The sequence below is a fragment of the Diceros bicornis genome, chromosome 20 (assembly GCF_020826845.1).
Source record: "Diceros bicornis minor isolate mBicDic1 chromosome 20, mDicBic1.mat.cur, whole genome shotgun sequence".
Taxonomy (NCBI): domain Eukaryota; kingdom Metazoa; phylum Chordata; class Mammalia; order Perissodactyla; family Rhinocerotidae; genus Diceros; species Diceros bicornis.
The window spans coordinates 56,694,659-56,712,697 of record NC_080759.1 but is presented as its reverse complement, the minus strand read 5'-3'; the positions used below and the strand labels follow the sequence as shown (position 1 = coordinate 56,712,697).

The 18,039-nt window shown below is 40.9% G+C and overlaps 1 protein-coding gene across 1 annotated transcript in view; it reads left to right on the top strand.

The window, feature by feature from the left end:
- LOC131418955 (ATP synthase subunit a-like) overlaps window positions 1-17,703 on the top strand; it is a 67,695-nt gene extending 49,992 nt beyond the window's left edge. The window contains exons 2-3 of the mRNA XM_058563512.1: window positions 16,341-17,467; window positions 17,643-17,703. Coding sequence (XP_058419495.1) covers window positions 16,341-17,467; window positions 17,643-17,703 — 1,188 coding nt within the window. The remainder of the gene's footprint in view (window positions 1-16,340; window positions 17,468-17,642) is intronic.
- The last annotated feature ends 336 nt before the right edge of the window (window positions 17,704-18,039 follow it).

Genomic DNA, 18,039 nt, shown 5'->3' with positions numbered 1-18,039 from the left:
TGTTCAAGTAGAACAGTTAGATAGTTTTATTCTGACATTCTCGGTCTTGATTAAAGTCTTGATCAAAAATTGTAATGTGTGTGCCTCTGCCCCCAAGCACAGGAGTATGGGAGCTGGCTCCCAACGGAGCCACTGTGAACATCTCTTTCCAACTCAGTAACATCAAGTCCATAGCTTGAAATTCTCCGTGGTGGCGGTATTCACACCTGGCAATCAGCAAATGCTACATATTTGGTTCTTTTTATCTCTAGGAGAGCCTGTTGTTAAACACTTTCCTGCACGTCACCACTTCTAACTTCCAGGATTTGGAAGAGCCCAATTTCAGTGTAGTGGCTATAACACATATATGTAAAACCTTGAAATCTCTTCGAGGAAAGTGGTGGTGATCATTAAGTGTTATTAGGAGCACTTGCAGTGGAAGGTGCCATTCTAACACGTGGGCCGCCTCCATCGAGAGCCAGAGGAGGCTGCTGTCACAGGCTGCTCTTTGAAGCTCCAGCACCATCATGGCAATCCTGAGACATTTGGAACACATAAATACACTTTATTCTGTGTTTCACAGCTCCTTTTCAGTGCCCGAATGACAATGTCAAAATAAACGTGTTTTAGTACCTGATGAGAAGAGAGTTTTGCGAATAAGACTCCCTGATAACCCTAGATGCTCCTTTGAACATCGCAGGAGCTGTGAAACGTGACCTTCTTATCTCATTCTGTGGTTGAGCTGCTGGTGTAGGCACAAGCCGTCTGATAAATGAAATGGAATGGATGACTCCTCTAGAGGCACACATCGAGGATGCAGGGACATCTTGGGAATGAATTTACCTACAGGTATATAGACACATCTACTTTTCTGTGACACCAGAATTTAGTAATACAAATAAGAGTTAATTTGTTTAAGAAAGAACCCTCTAATGAGTCTTAAGAGTTTTTTAGGATGCACCCTTCACTGCATAAATATTGTTTGCAGGTTTTAAAAATGATTTTATTGAATTATAATTTACATAACATAGAATTCATCCACCATATGTGTACAATTCAATAATTCTTTAATAATATTCAGTTGTACAACCATCACCACAATCCAGGTTCAGAACATTTCCATCACCCCTGAAAGTTTCCTCCTGCCTCTTTGCAGGGAATCCTGCTCCCACTCCCAGGCACAGGCAACTACTGATTTTTCTGTTTCTATGTTTTTTTTGCCTTTTTTAGAAGTTTTCACATAAATGGAATCATACAATATGTCCTCTTCTGTGTCTGTCTTCTTTCACTCAGCATAATGCCTTGAGGTTCATTCGCGTTGTTGCGTGTATCGGTAGTTTGTTTCTCTTAGCTGCTGAGTAGAATTCCATTGCATGGATGTACCATGTTTTGCTCACCTACTAATTGAAGAGCATTTAGATGGTTTCCAGTTTTGAGCTAAGACCAAAGCTGCTGCTGTGAACTTTTGTGTAAAAGTCTCCATGTGGACATACGATTTCATTTCTCTTGGATAGACACCTAGGAGAAGAATGGCTGAGGGGTGTAGTAGGTGTAGGTTTAAATTTTGAAGAAACTGCCAAGCTACTTTCCAAAATGGCTGTACCATTTTACATTCCCCTGGCAAGGGATGAGGGTTCTAAGTTCTCCACATCTGTGCCTATGCTTGGTATTTTCAGTCTTTTTGATTATAGTCATTCTGGTGGCTACATAGTAGCGTCTCATTGTGCTTTTGATTTCCCTAGTGACTAATGGTGTACATTATCTTTGGTGAAATGTCTATTCAAATCTTTTGCCCATTTTTTTTTGGTGTTGTTGGACTGCTTGTCTTATTATTGAGTTGTAATAGTTCTTTATATATTCTGGATAAAAGTCTTTTATCAGATATGTGATTTGCAAATGTTTTCTCCCAGTTTGTGGTTGTTTTTCATTTTCTTATTGGTATGTTTTGAAGAGCAAACATTTTAAGTTTTGATAAAATCCAAATTATCATTTTTTTCTTTCATAGATCATGCCTTGGTGTCATATCTAAGAAAACTTTGTCAAACTTAAGGTCACCAAGATTTTCTCTTATGTTTTCTTCTGGTTCTAAAAAAAATCCCGGTGGGATTTTGATGGGGATTGTTTTGCACTTATTAATTATTTTGGGAAATATCACTATATTAACATTAGTAAGCCTTTCAATCCAAGAACATGATATATTTTTACATTTACTTATATCTTTAGTTTCCCCCTGCAGTTTGTAGTTCTCAATGTACAGCTCTTCTACTCCTTTTTAAAATCTATTCCTAAGTATTTTACTCTTTGTGATGCTAGTGTGACTAGAATTGCTTTCTTAATTTCATTTTGGATTGTTTGTGACTAGTATATAGAAATATAATTGATTTTTATATATTGATTTTAAGTCCTGTGGCTGTTAAACTTACTTCTTTAGTTCTAGTCTTTTTTTTTTTGTTGTTGTAGATTCCTTGGAATTGCCTACATAAAAGATCAACTTGTCTGAAAATAAAGACAATTTTACTTCTTCCTTTACAATATAGCTGCATTTAATTTATTTTTCTTTTCTTATCTCCAGTACGATGTTGAAGACAAGTGATCGCGGACATCCTTGCCTTGTTCTTGATCTTAGCATTCAGTCTTTTATCATTAGATATCATGTTAGCTGCAGGCTTGTATAGATACGCCTTATCAGGTTGTGAAAGCTTCCTAATATTCCTAGTTTTTTGAGAGTTTGTATCATGGATGGTGTTGGATTTTGTCAAATGATTTTTCAGCCTCTATTGAGATGATCATGTGGTTTTTGTTCTTTATTCTCTTAATACGGTTTGTTATGTTAACTGATTTTCAGAAGCTAGACTATTCTTGCATTCCTGGAATAAACTGCACTTGGTCATAGTGTATAGTCCTTTTTATATATTGCTGGATTTGGTTTGTTACTATTTTGTTAAGCAGTTTTGCATCCATGTTCATTTTCATTCAGTGCAAGATATTTTCATTTTCCCCTGTTTCTTCTTTGGCCTATTGGAGACTTAGAGTGTGTGGTTTAATTTCCAAAAATTTGGGAACTTCCCACATTTTTTTTCCATGTGGTTTCTAATTTCTAATTCCATTGTGGTCAGAGAAAATGCTTTGTATAGTTTCAATCTTTTTTTGTTTTTTTCTCTTGCTGAGCATTTCAAGAAGATATTTATTGCAGTAACATTGGTTTATAACATTGTAAAAATTTCAGGTGTACATCATTGTACTTCTATTTCTGCATAGATTACATCGTGTTCACCACCAAAATACTAATTACAACCCATCACCACACACATGTACCGAATTATCCCTTTCACCCTCCTCCCTCCCCACTTCCCCTCTGGTAACCACCAATCCAATCTCTGTCCCTATGTGTTTGTTTATTGTTGTTATTATCTAATCTTTTTAAATTACTGAAACTTGTTCAAGACCTAGAATATGGTCTGTCTTGGAAATTAATTCATGTGTGCTTCAAAAGGATGTGTAGTCTGCTATTGTTGAATGGAGTAGTCTATAAATGCTGGTTAGGTCAAGTTGGTTGATAATGCTGTTCAATTCTATGTTTTGTTAAATTTTTGTTTAGATGTTTAATCAATTACTAAGAGAAGTATTGAAGTCTGTGATTATAATTGTTGAATTGCCTATTTCTCCTTTCAATTCTGACAGTTGTTGCTTCATATATTTTGAGGCTTTGTTGTTAAGTGTAAATACATTTATAATTGTTATATCTTCCTGATGGATTGACCTTTTTATCCTTATTAAATATGTCTTGGTTCTGTTAATATGTCTTGTATTTTTTTTTTAAACTTGTAAAATATTTATTTCTAGATTTTTTAATTTTTTGTTTATTGCAGTAACATTGGTTTATAACATTGTAAAAATTTCAGGTGTACAACATTATACTTCTATTTCTGCATAGATTACATCATGTTCACGACCCAAATACTAATTACAACCCATCACCACACACATGTACCGAATTACCCCTTTCACCCTCCTCCCTCCCCCCTTCCCCTCTGGTAACCAACAATCCAATCTCTGTCTCTATGTGTTTGTTTATTGTTGTTATTATCTACTACTTAATGAAGGAAATCGTACGGTATTTGACCTTCTCCCTCTGACTTATTTCACTTTGCATAATACCCTCAATGTCCATCTACGTTGTCACAAATGGCTGGATTTCATCGTTTCTTATGGCTGAGTAGTATTCCATTGTGTATATATACCACATCTTCTTTATCCATTCATCCCTTGATGGGCACTTAGATTGCTTCCAAGTCTTGGCTATTGTGAATAATGCTGCAATGAACACAGGGGTGCATGTACCTTTACAAATTGGTGTTTTCAAGTTCTTTGGATAAATACCCAACAGTGGAATAGCCGGATCATATGGTAGTTCTATCCTTAATTTTTTGAGGAATTTCCATACTGTTTTCCATAGTGGCTGCACCAGTTTGCACTCCAAACAGCAGTGTATGAGAGTTCCCTTCTCTCCACATCCTCTCCAACACATGTTGTTTCCTGTCTTGTTAATTATAGCCATTCTGACGGGCGTGAGGTGATATCTCATTGTAGTTTTGATTTGCATTTCCCTGATAGTTAGTGATTTTGAGCATCTTTTCATGTGTCTGTTGGCCATCTGTATATCTTCTTTGGAGAAATGTCTGTTCAGGTCTTTTGCCCATTTTTTAATTGGGTTGTTAGTTTTTTTGTTGTTGAGATGCATGTGTTCTTTATATATTTTGGAGATTAACCCCTTATCAGATGTATGGTTTGCAAATATCTTCTCCCAATTGTTAGGTTGTCTTTTCGTTTTGTTGATGGTTTCCTTTGCTGTGCAGAAGTTTTTAGTTTGATGTAGTCCCATTTGTTTATTTTTTCTATTGTTTCTCTTGCCCAGTCAGACATGGTGTTTGAAAAGATGTTGCTAAGACCAATGTCGAAGAGCATACTGCCTATGTTTTCTTCTAGAAGTTTCACAGTTTCAGGTCTTACATTCAAGTCTTTAACCCATTTGCAGTTAATTTTTGTGTATGGTGTAAGGTAAGGGTCTACTTTCATTTTTTTGCATGTGGCTATACAGTTTTCCCAACACCATTTGTTGAAGAGACTTTCTTTTCCCCATTGTATGTTCTTGGCTCCTTTGTCAAAGATTAGCTGTCCATAGATGTGTGGGTTTATTTCTGGGCTTTCGATTCTATTCCATTGATCTGTGTGTCTGTTTTTGTGCCAGTACCATGCTGTTTTGCTTACTATAGCTTTGCAGTATACTGTGAAATCAGGGAGTGTGATACCTCCAGCTTTGTTCTTTTTTCTCAGGATTCCTTTAGCTATTTGGGGTCTTTTGTTGTTCCATAGAAATTTTAGGATTCTTTGTTCTATTTCTGTGAAAAATGTTGTTGGAACTTTGATAGGGATTGCATTGAATCTACAGATTATATGTCTTGTCTTAAAGTCTATTTTGTCTGATATTCCTACAGCCTCTCCAGCTCTCTTATGGTTACTGTTTTCATGGTATATATTTTTTCATCTTTTTATTTTCAATTTACATCTTTAAATCTAACTTGCATCTTTTGTAGACAGTATAGAGTTAGATCCAGCTTGTCATTCTGACATCTGCATTTTGGTTGGAGAGTTTAATCCATTGATGTGGTTGCAATTATGTCCAACATTTTTTTTCTGTATGTCTCGTGTTGTTTTTGCTCCTCTGAGGTTTCTTTACTGCCTTCCTTTATATTAAGCAAACATGTTTAGTGTGCCATTTTCATTTCTCTGTTGAATTTTTAGGTGTTTTTTTAATTGTTGAGTTCCAGGTAGTCTAGTCATTTCTAGTGTATTGATGAGCCTTTTCTGGGCAACCTTCAGGTTAAATACAGTTGATCCTCAAAGTTCCCTCTCCAGTGTCATCCCCTCCTCAAATGGTTTCCTCTCCCCTCTCCCTCTTTTACGTTCACAAAGCTTGAATGTGTCTGTTGCCACAGGGCCCAGGCGAGGGAGGGAGTCCTCTCAAGGGATGGCCTGAGCCTCAGGAGTGGACAGAGAGCACGTGTGGCCACTATGGGGCTCCAGGCTGGATCCTGCTCATTCTGACCTCACATTGTACTGGCACGGGCTTTGCCCTTGCTGCTTTCTTGGCTCCAGTGGCACCAGGGCCCAGTCCTGTTTGTTAGGAACCTGGGTGGTTCCTCACAGCTCCCTGGCACAGATGAGCCTATGCGGATGTAGCCACTTCTCCAGCAGAAAGCAGCCTCTGTTGATAGGACGCTCATTGCATTTTGCTGCCTCTTGGGGTTGGGAACCTGGCTCATTTTTCCAGCTCTCTACTATGACATGTTGGAAACAAGTTTCTTGCTGTGTCACATTTGAGCCTGTTGGTGTTTGCTGTCCGCCACCTGCTTCTGCCTCTTCTCACCTCCTTGCTGCCCTTCCCTGCCCTGGGATGGCTGGATACGTTTGTAGGTCCTGCATTCAGGAACCGCCCAACAAGAAGTGGGAATCAGTTCTTTATTTCCAAACACACACCCATCGTCCTGAGTTATTTATCTCTGTGTGTGTGTCTGTGCGTGTGCTTGCAGAGTAATGGAGAGATACATAGACGCAGGAGTGAAAAAGAACAAACTCTCTTCCTCTCATTTTCTTCCCTCTGCCCCTCCTCTTCCTCTCTTCCTGCCTGTTTCTGTGTGTCATCTTCCAGCGGGATAGGAGGTGTGGAGACTGAACTACCTTATCTGGTTTATATAATTCTCTCCACTTAGGACGTTTTCATTCCTGTGTCAGTTCTCCAGCCACAATCCACCAGATGTGCACCCATAGGTTAACAAGTTGGGTTTATTATCATGACAGTGAAGGAGAACACACGCCACGAGGAACAATGGGCATCTAAGGAACAGGGTGTTAGAAAGAATTTGGTGTGGGATTTGGACTTTTGTTGGGTGATTTGGGAGAGGATCTAAGGAAGCAGTTGTTTGCTCTAAATTGGATGCTGTCAGAAAACAGAGAAAGTTCTGTGAGTGTCTCAATGCATCTTATGTATAGGGAGGGCAGACTAGAGGGGAGGTAAAGCTGTAATTGGTGAAGAAGTAGCGATCACTCACTGTGGCTGAGAGAGGGGGTGTTGGGCATGCTGTGGGTGCACAGGGACCTTGTTTTTGTCTGTGCTTAGCAAAATTTTGAGGGGGGCCTTATTGGCCTCACTTTATTGTGGTCTCAGAGTAACCTTGTCTGAGACTGGTGTTCTCTGAGATTATGTCCAGCAGGAGAACATCATGCCTGGCTGTGAAGGCCAGGCTGGCTTCCAGATGCTAGGGGATGCTTTCATTTTTTCCTTTCTCCCCTGGTTACCTCCTCACGGAACCCCATGGTTAGTTATATCAGCTGTTTGTCCTTGACTCTGTGTGTGTGTATGTGTGTGTACATGCATGTCTGCAGGGGCTATAAGAGGGAAGGAAAGTAGAACTTGTCTCATGTCTCATGTCAACTCCCAGAAGATAAAACTTCACACCTCACCCCATTGCACTTACCTTTGATCCCTGTTTTATGCCAGTCAGCTCTGGGCACGAGCAATTTTCTTCTGACCCATCCTCATAAACCTTGCTTTCTTTATTTGCTCATCACCCACCTTCCTTCTTCTGCCCTATTTTGCTGGCTCCCTTGTGGAATATCTCGATAGTGTGGATTATTATGTGGTTTCACTGCATCTTTTTTTAGCAGCACTGATTATCTCCAAAAGTTACTTGAAACATCATCTGTGATAGACAGTTATATAAGATCGTGGTTCAACAGTTCTTCTGGAAGCAATTTAAAATGCCCAGGAATGTATTAGAGTTCCACCATTGCAATAAAGCCAAGAATGGACCTCCTGTGCCCACAAGGGAACTGCAAGATGTGAGGAAGCAACACTGGGAGGCGCTTTTCCTCCACGGAGGCTCCAAGTGCCTGAGCAATCATACTCTTGGCTTTGTTTAATTTTTCTCCTCTCTGTTCATAACTGTGTTACATTGTTTGTAGTCCATGAAAGATTGCTGCAACTCTTGCCTAGTGGCTCGTTACTGTCTGTCACTTTTCTTCTTAGTCACACCTTGCTCCAGATGTTCAAGCTGATCTCTTTATCTCTAAAGTGGTACCTAGCTAACATGATTCCTCCAGGAATTTATTTTGAAGGAAGCTGCTTCTTTCTTCCCTTTTGTATTTATTAAAATAATACAGCAGTTTACAATTGATTAAGATTGCATTTTCTCATGAATAGTGGTATAAGTGGGGTTGACATTCTCGGTTACACCCACTCTTCCCTCAGAAACATCACACTTTAAATATTTTAAAAATATAGTGTGTGGCAGAGACATTTACTGCTCAGTGAATATCCATATGCTACCCACATTTCCCAGCCCCCTGGGGTCAGGTAGGGACATGTGGCACGTGGGCCAAGATCATAAGCATCACTTCTGGACTTTTAAAGCACTTAAGAGATGGTGCATGACCCCACAGTTCTCTCTTCCACTGAGGCAGTGAGCTGGAGACCAAGGGACCCAGGTAGTGTGGCTGTAAGAAGCAATTCACCTGGATCTTTGAGCCATTGTTTTGAAGTAAGAGTCCCTAGAAAGTGGCTGAAATCACAGAAGATTTTGTGAGGGAGACAACTGAACCTTTATATACAACACTACTGAGATTTCTAGGTTAGTGTGTTACTGCATCATAACCTACACTATTCTGACTAATATACGAAGCATTCAAATGCTAAAGAATACTACACCTGCAACAGCTAACAAGTGAACTAATACATAAACAAAAGAGGTTATCAACAATTTAACAGTCTTTTAAAAAGAGTTGGAATCCTGTGCTTAGGAAATGGAATTTGTGAAGATTCTGGAAGGGGCCTTTTAGGGAGAATCAAGGGCTAGCAGTTAGTGATGTTTTATTTCATTTCAAATGTCTTCATTTTTGTGACTTTGGTATTGTTCCAAGCATAGAGTCATTTTTATGTTTTCACTCATAAGTAGAAAGGAAAAATTATTCTCCTTAGAAAAGAATAGTAAAACAGGAAAAAGGAGGCATTTCCCACGGAAGTATGAGAAAATGATTGTCGTAGGTGGAAATACCTTGGGTGTGAGCAGTAACAGAAGAGAAAGGAAAACCTCTGACTATTCATGATTCTGACTATGATTCATGATTCTTCTAAGAGCCTGAGATGTTGAAGGGACTTTAAATTAGACAATTCCCTTTATACTCTCTAGAGGTCGCCACCATCCCAGTACAGCTTGGTTGTTGAGCATCTGCTGACAGGTGAGGCAGGCTGCAAAGACTGGCTGTTTGAGTAGAAAGAATATAGGAAACTTAGGTTGTTGTTTTTACATTCTGGAAATATTTCTTCTATATAGCAATTTAAAAAATTAAAGTTAGAGAATGAAGTTTAAATTCTCCCCTAAATTTAGATATTTCCTTTCCTAATGTCTTGACATGAGTATAGCCATGTTTGGCTGCTCCATTGACCTACAGCCACCAGCACAAAAAAAAATATATAAAAGCTGCTTTCTGCGAGGTGGGAACTGGCCCTTCTCCCATGGAGATAGTTGCAATGTGTAAAAATTTCAATGCCCTTTGGGCGCCGCAGCCTGGGGCAGACTGGCCATCTGTGCCGGGCTGGGAAGATAAGCAGGGTAAACAATGCACGTACACAACCACTGGGCTGGGACAATAACCAGAGAGCTCAGTGCACATATGCCACTGATAACCATTTGTGCATGGGAACACTGAATGCTTGCTCTGTAAACTCTGTAACTGCTTATATAAACTGCTGAAAACCGAGGCCTGGTGAGAGTTCCACCTGTGGAGGGGACGCCTTGCCCAGGACGTGTGATTCCTGTCCAGCCGTGTTGATTGACGGGACTCTCCCGGCAGGGGGGCGTGGATGTTGTGAGTAAGGGATTTATTGTGAAGTAATTGATCTGATGTATTCTCTTTTCGGTCAACCTGGTGTTTCTCTTTCCGGTTGATTTGTGTCATTTCCCTTCAGTCGATCTGGTGTTTCCCTTTCCCATCGAGCTGATGTTTTTCCCTCTTATTATATGACCTATTCGAATCTGCTGCTATCTCAGCCGATGTGGATGTTTTCCCTTTCCAGTTGAGCTGGTGTTTTTCCCTCTTATTATTTGACCTATTCGGATCTGTTTGCGGACTATCGCCTTTACTATCCTCTATATAATAAAATATACCTTCAGTCCATTTGTTTGGAGTGGAAAGTTTCTTTTACATCTCCAACCGAATCCCCGAACCACCCATAACACCTAACAAAACCCAAAGTGACAGATGGTAACTAGACTTATTGTGATGATCATTTCATAATGTATATAAATGTTGAGTCACTATGTTGTACACCTGAAACTAATATAATATGGTATGTCAATTATACTTCAATAAAAACCCCCAAAGTGTTTGCAAAAGTACATATTAAACAAAACACAAATCAGAGAGTGACTATTAGATTTATAAAATAATTCACATCAGAATTTCTTTAAATGGTAACCTTTCTACTTTATTTAATGAATTTATAATAATTTCTTGATGCCAACATTTTAGTAGATTTATTTAATAAAGCAAAGTGTATGAGCATAGCACAAATCTGATTAACTTGATATTAAGTTTCCTGAACCCTCTAGACTATCCATAGTTATAACATAATAGGAGCTATTCCTTGGGTGACTTCCCAGAGGCACATTTTGTTAACACAACTTTGGAAAATTCTCTTGCTCATCATGAAACCATAGTAGGTGCTAAATACTTTCTGGTTAATGATTGCTGAACAGTCATGCACTGTAAAATATTTTGTTTTTCAAAATTTCCTTCAAAAAAGGAGGTTACATAGGTTGAGGTTACATAGAATACGCACACATGTGTATGATGCATATATGAATGTGTGTGTGCGCGCATGTGGGTGTATTCCAAAATGAGTTTGCTTCTTCCAAACAGTGGGAAACATTAAAAATGTGTTTCTAGGATAATAGCAGTCCCTTAGAAGGTTTTTAAGAAGCTGAGAACTAAAGAAATGAAGTGTTCACATTTATTCACCTGGTATCCTGAGGCACAGGATTATAACTTAGAGCTTCTTGTTTTCATCTTCGTAGGACACCTCGTTAGGATTCAGACTGTTTCATGCACAGGAAAGAACTCAACCTGAGGAAAACATGAAGCAGAGTGTGTTGGAAAGATTCAAATAGTATTAAGCATAAAGAGGTTTGGAGATGAAACAGGGGTTGGGACTTTCCCCTTTGCCCCCATCTCAACCCTGTGGTCAGCATGCGGAAACTGATCACTTGAAGCACGGCTGTGCTTGTTTCAATATGTAAAATCTGGACACCAAGCCCTGCTTGGTGTGAAGGTGCCATGAGGCAAGCTGTCTGAGGCTCTCCAGAGAGAAGCCTTGGGGTCTGCTCTCATGCTCCACAGACTAGGCGACACAGCTGGATGTGAATTGCTACGACCACGTCTGTTAGGTGGGGTCTGAGCTAAGGGGCTGGGTGATGGGTCAGCTGTGGCATGTTAAGAGGTGAGAGTCTGGAGAAGTGCCTGCTCGGCATACAAGAAGAGCCCGTGCTTACTGAAATGTGTGAGAGCTTGGCCTCTTGGCAGTGTGAAAGCTTGTGGTCCAGACTCGGAACAGTTGCCTCAACTAGCAGCACAGAACAAAAGAGGACCAAGGAAGCAGTGTGGTGATGAGAAGCTCACCTTAACGTTATCAAGTGTGGCACCGAAAAGATGCTAGTATTTCAAAGCTCTTGTGAGTAGAAAAAGTTTGAAAGTAATTGAGGTTGGACAATCCACCCTGATCACAGGACTCATTACCCTAGTTTGGCATCCAGGAAATAATAAGTTGTTAGTGTTTACCAAGTAAGATGAAAACAAAATTAAGGAAATTCAGCCACTTTTTCATTTGTAATTGAGCGATAATAGCGTTAATCCAAGTTCTTGGGGGGTCCCTTTACAGACCACAGTTTTGGGGCTCCCGTGTATAACACACATGTCCTTGGCTTGGGGAATCACTGTCCCTGGGGTTCTAGGTCAATATGGCTTACTCACCAAGTTTACTCCCTGGGTGGATCGTCTCTCTCTCTCTGCTTTCTCCGTCACTACTGAAGATGTGCCTGCAAATTGGTTTCTTCTTCCCTCCCCCTGCCTCCACCCCCAAGGAGACTGGCATGAAACCATGGCTGCCTTCCCAGGAAATCCAGTCAAACCAAACCTATCTGGATCTTTGTGGGGTTTCTCAAAGGTCCAAGAGGCCCTGGTGAAGGACTCTCTCAAGGAGAGCAACCTCCCACTGCTCTGCTGCCTCTCCTGGGCAGACTCTTTCCTCCCGCCCTGCTCTCTGCTGTATAGTCTGGAGTTCCCGGTCAGCTGGATTCTGGTTGGGCTAGACCAGTGCGGGGCACAGACAGGAGACTGGAAGGATAGCCCAACGTCTCTACCCTGCCTCTGCTCAGGCGTTGTCTCCAGCAGGAGCTGCATCACTTCTGTGACTCTCGCGTCCATCAGGCAGACCTGCTCCAGTTCCAGTTTTCCATCCCATGGGACCAACCCTTGGACATCTTCCATCTGTCTCTCAGCACAGGATGGTTGTCATTGTCTGTTGTCGCTTATCTCTGGGTGTATCACATCCATGTTTGGCTTCTCAGCTCCTCCATTACGTGTAGCCAATGCCCAGTGTTAAATTCCCTCTGTTGTTATTCTCAAGTGGGTCAACTGTTTCTCTGGCTAGATTTTCACACGTACAGTTGCACCCCCATCGACTCTTTCATTTTCTCCCCCATTGTGTCCCACTAGTATTCCTCTGTCTTACGGAAGTACACGATCCTGACATATAACCTCCCTGTCGCTTTCATCCCTCTGAGGAATCTGGTCCTGACAGCATCCGTGTCCCTGTGGGCGAACAGTGGAGCTTGAATTTTAGAGAATACACTTTCTCTATCTTGTTATAATTGATTTGACAGCATTTTGTTTCACATAATAGAAATGTATGCCTAATAGTCCTTAGTGGTTATTTACGTTCTCTTAAAAATGAATGCATTTTTACACTTGGGTTTATAATCTGGAAGTTAACCCCAGGGGCAATATATGGTTACTTTAGAATTCTCCCTTTTCAGGACATGAAAAACAATAAATTTTATCATTAAGGTTTAAGAAATTAACTTGGATACACCTTGGTGTTGGTCAAGCACATTTGGTCTACATTTATTCTGGCTTCTTTTTGCAGGCATGTCAGTTTCCATTTATTGGTCATCCTTTATTTTCTGTATCTATCTTCTGCATCTTGTAGGACATTTTTCCTACATTCTGTTGATTTTATGAAGCTTGTCTTAGATGGTACTGATTCTGTTTCCTCTCCAGTGTTAATTCTACACTTCACATTTTTTTTTGTATATTTTTTGTTTTATATGTGTCACACGGGTTTGCTTTCTGTGTGGTCTTATTTCACACTGTAACTTCTTCCCAGCATGGATACGTTCTTCTCTTCTTGCTCTGTGGTCTCATCAGCTCCTTTTTCATCTTCTGTTTCCTGGAGTTTACCTGAACCTCTCCAGCCCCGACAGCTTTCAACTGTCCTTCAAACCACATGCTTCTGAATTTAGACACAATTCCAGTTATATTGCCGTGGTTTTGAAGACTAAAATATACATATATGATACATACTCTGTGATTCCAACTATATGACACTCTGGAAAAGGCAAAACTATGGAGACAGTAGAAAGATTAGTGGTTGCCAGGGGTTGGGGGAGGGGAGGGTTGAATAGGCAGAGCGCAGAGGATGTTTAGGCAGTGAACTGTTCCGTATGATACCATAATGGGGCTACATGTCGTTATACCTCTGTCCAAACCCACAGAATGTACAACACCAAGAGTGAACCCTAGTGTAAACTATACACTTTGGGTGACTATGATGTGTCAGTGTAAGTTCATAGTGTGTAACAAATGTCCCGTCCTCGTGCGGGATGTTGATAATTGGGGAGGCTGTGCATGTCTGGGGGCAGGAGGTATATGGGAAATCTCGGTACCTTCTACTCAATTTTGCTATGAACCTAAAATGGTTCTAAAAAATAAAGTCTGTTAATACATATACCTATATATATAGATACATACGTACACATGTCACAATTCTTCATCTAATTAGAAAAACAATATAGAGGCTTTAGAATAAAGCATAGACATTGCCATTTTCTCCTTTAAATGACACAAGAGTTTTCTCCCTGAAAGGAACATCTGTTAGAAATCCTATCTGTATCCTTCTAGATCCTTTCTATACCTTCACAGACATATACACACATATAATTATAATGCACATTTATGACTATACTCTACCTATTATTCTGAAGCCCTTGGTTATTTTTTCTGATAACAATATATCTTCCAGGCCTTTCCACATCAGAACACACTGCTAGAATTAGTTCTTTTTCACTGGTTCATGATCTTGCTCATTTTCTTCTGGAGTAGTTTTTCATTTTCTTGAGTGGTGGATGATTTTCAACATATATTCTGGGTACTAATCTCTAGCCTGCTGTACATGCTGCAAATATTTTATTTCATTTTTTTCAATATTTCCTTTGATTATGGTATTTTATTTTTTGGGTCACATGTATGTTTTAAAGTTTCATGTAGTCAATCTGTCAGTGTTTCTGAGTTTTGTGGCTGCTCAGCAAATCCTTCCCCATCCTAAGGTGATACAATTATTCTGACAGTTTCTTTTTATTTTTTCAAAATCATTTAGAATTTATTTTCTGGTCATGATATAAGTCTCTAATTTTATTTTTCTCCTAAATGGGTGACCAATTACTTTAATACCACACATTGGAGACAGCATTCTTTCTACACTGATATGAAATGCCACATTAGTGATATTTCTCGATTTTCAGTTCAGTCCCATTGACGTATTTTCCATTCCTCCACAAATACATTATTTTAACTTCAACAACAGGACAGAATGTTTTGGTATCTGGCCTGACTATTTCCCTTAATTGTATATTTTAAATTAGAATTTTATTACTTGTTCTGGTATATTCATTTACTTTGCCAAATGAATGTGAGAATCAGCAGGTCATGTTCTAAAAAAACATGCTGTTGCAATTTTGATCAGGATTGCATTGAATTTGTAAACCGGTTTTGGGAGAACTGACATTATTTCAGTATCCATTCAGGTAAGTGTTATATCTATTTATTCAGTTTAAAAATATCCTGCAAAAAATGTTTTACAGGTAGTTTCTTTAGATACTCTGTAACTTTTAAAAGATATTCATATAGTTCTTGTGCATGTCTTGTTAGATGTATATTTAGTTTTTTTTTCTCTTGTTATTGTGACTAGGATCCTTTTTCCCTATTGTACTTTCTAATAGCTTGTGACTAGTACTTAGAAAATTGTCTTAGGGTAGTTCATGCTAGCTGCTGTAACAAACAGCCCCAACACTTGAGCGATTTCACACCAGGAAGTTTTATTTCTTGCTGATGAACAATTTGGTCAAGTTGGGTCACCTTCCTCTAAGTGGTGATTTAGCACATCAAATTCTTTCCATTCCAACCATGCGAGACTGAGAATTTCTGGACCTATTCCCTACGATTACTGCTTGCACACTAGCCCCTCCTTCTCTGAGAGTTCATCTCTTTCTCTTAACTGCTTTCAAAGAAAAGCTATAGCCGGTACACTCCACTAACATTCTTGTTCACCTTCTTCTCCAGAATGACAAGATCCCCTGGCACGTGGCCTGCCTTCAAAGAAGTAAAAGGCAAGAGTTTTACCAAATATCTGGCCACGAGACAACACTGATCCACTTTTTCAGTCTTAAATATCAGTTTTCTTACCTCTTGCCACCCAACTGCTAAAATAATGCCATATATTTTAGGCATATATTTAATTATTTTCTAAAGTATCAAGGACCCTATCTCCAGTTACTACGTTTCGTATTAGTTAGGATAAAGTGAGCTGATGTAACAAACGATCTAAAAATCTCAGTGGCCTCATCATTGAAGCTGTATTTTTTTCTCATCTCATAAGCCCAATAGATTTCTTCTGTTTTTAAACATGTTTTTCCTTTGTCATTTCTAGTAATTTGGGGCAAGGGCGAGGGGAGAGTGTTGTATCTTGTTCCATCTGGCACCTTGATCCAATACTCTCCTGTGAATTGGTTTTTGTCACGTTTAAAGTGTGATCCCCAGAACGGAACTCTGTGCTCCTGGCCCCACTGGCTTTTGAGAGCTGGACATAATTTATCAGGAAGGAAGTATATCAGCAGCTCCAACCTTACATACCACCTGAGAGCCTGGAGTAACTATACCTGGATGCCTGTACCCTTGGTGATTGGTGTTCCCAGCTTGAATGGGAAGCCCAGGAATACTTGACATTATGTTTCCTGTTTTTATTCCTATTCCTATTCTTGTTCCTCTTTCTGTTTCTCTTCCTGTTCCTCTTCCTATTCCTGTTCCTCTTCCTGTTCCTATTCCTGTTCCTGTTCCTCTTCCTATTCCTGTTCCTCTTCCTGTTCCTATTCCTATTCCTGTTCCTGTTTCTATTTCTGTTTCTATTCCTGTTCCTGTTCTTGTTCCTATTCCTATTCCTGTTCCTGCTCCTGTTCCTGTTCTTGCTCCTGCTCCTGTTCCTCTTCCTGCTCCCGTTCCTACTTCTATTCCTGCTCCTGTTCCTGCTCCTGTTCCTGTTCCTCCTCCTGTTCCTGTTCCTGTTCCTACTCCTGTTCCTGTTCCTGCTCCTGTTCCTCTTCCTGTTCCTGCTCCTGTTCCTGCTCCTGTTCCTGTTCTTGCTCCTATTCCTGTTCCTCTTCCTGCTCCTGTTCCTGTTCCTGCTCCTGTTCCTTTTCCTGCTCCCGTTCCTGTTCCTGCTCCTGTTCCTCTTCCTGCTCCTTTTCCTGCTCCTGTTCCTGTTCTTGCTCCTGTTCTTGTTCCTGTTCCTACTTCTATTCCTGTTCTTGCTCCTATTCCTGTTCCTGTTCCTGTTCCTGTTCCTGTTCCTGCTCCTGTTCCTGCTTCTGCTCCTGTTCTTGCTTCTATTCCTGTTCCTGTTCCTCTTCCTGCTCCCATTCCTGTTCCTGCTCCTGTTCCTCTTCCTGCTCCTGTTCCTGCTCCTGTTCCTTTTCCTGCTCCCGTTCCTGTTCCTGCTCCTCTTCCTGCTCCTGTTCCTGTTCCGGCTCCTGTTCCTTTTCTTGCTCCTGTTCCTGCTCCTGTTCCTGTTCTTGCTCCTATTCCTGTTCCTGTTCCTCTTCCTGTTCCTGTTCCTGCTCCTGTTCCTTTTCCTGCTCCTATTCCTGTTTCTGCTCCTCTTCCTGTTCCTGTTCCTGCTCCTGTTCCTTTTCCTGCTCCTATTCCTGTTCCTGCTCCTCTTCCTGTTCCTGCTCCTCTTCCTCTTCCTGTTCCTGCTCCTGTTCCTGTTCTGGTTCCTGCTCCTCTTCCTCTTCCTGTTCCTCTTCCTCTTCCTGTTCCTGCTCCTGTTCCTAATCTTGTTCCTCACAAACAACATTGCTCCAGTTGGAACAACTAGATTCTTCTTTTCCTTGCTTCCTGATCCAGTTCCGTGGTGTGCGAAGAGCCCGGGACTGACCCCAGCCCTCTTAGCTTTTGCCAGCTCCTCCCTCTGGGGGCGTGGCCATGGCCTTGTCTCCTAGAGGGAGGCAGTTCCTGGGACTGGGCACCTCCAGCCCCCCGGGGTACCCCAAGGTCCTGTAGCCTCTCACCCACAGCCTCTCCCACCCTCGTGGCCCCTGCACTCCAAGATGCTGACTCGTGCCCCAGCTGCTCCTGTGCCCTGGAAACGGGGTTCAGCATCTTGGTTATAGTTCTTTCTCTTCCTCACAAGAAGGTGCCTCTGAGAGGTGCTGGCTGCCCCCTGGGCTCAGCTGCTGCTCCTGCTCTTCCTCCTTTAGCTCGCTCCTTGGTGGGCCTCGAAACTGAGGTGTGGGGCTCTGTCCCCCCGTCCCCTATGGGCTGACAATCGTCCAGGAAGCTGAAGTTCTTGTTAGAGAGGAAATATTCCTGGAGAAGGAGGGAGACAGGTGAAGTCAT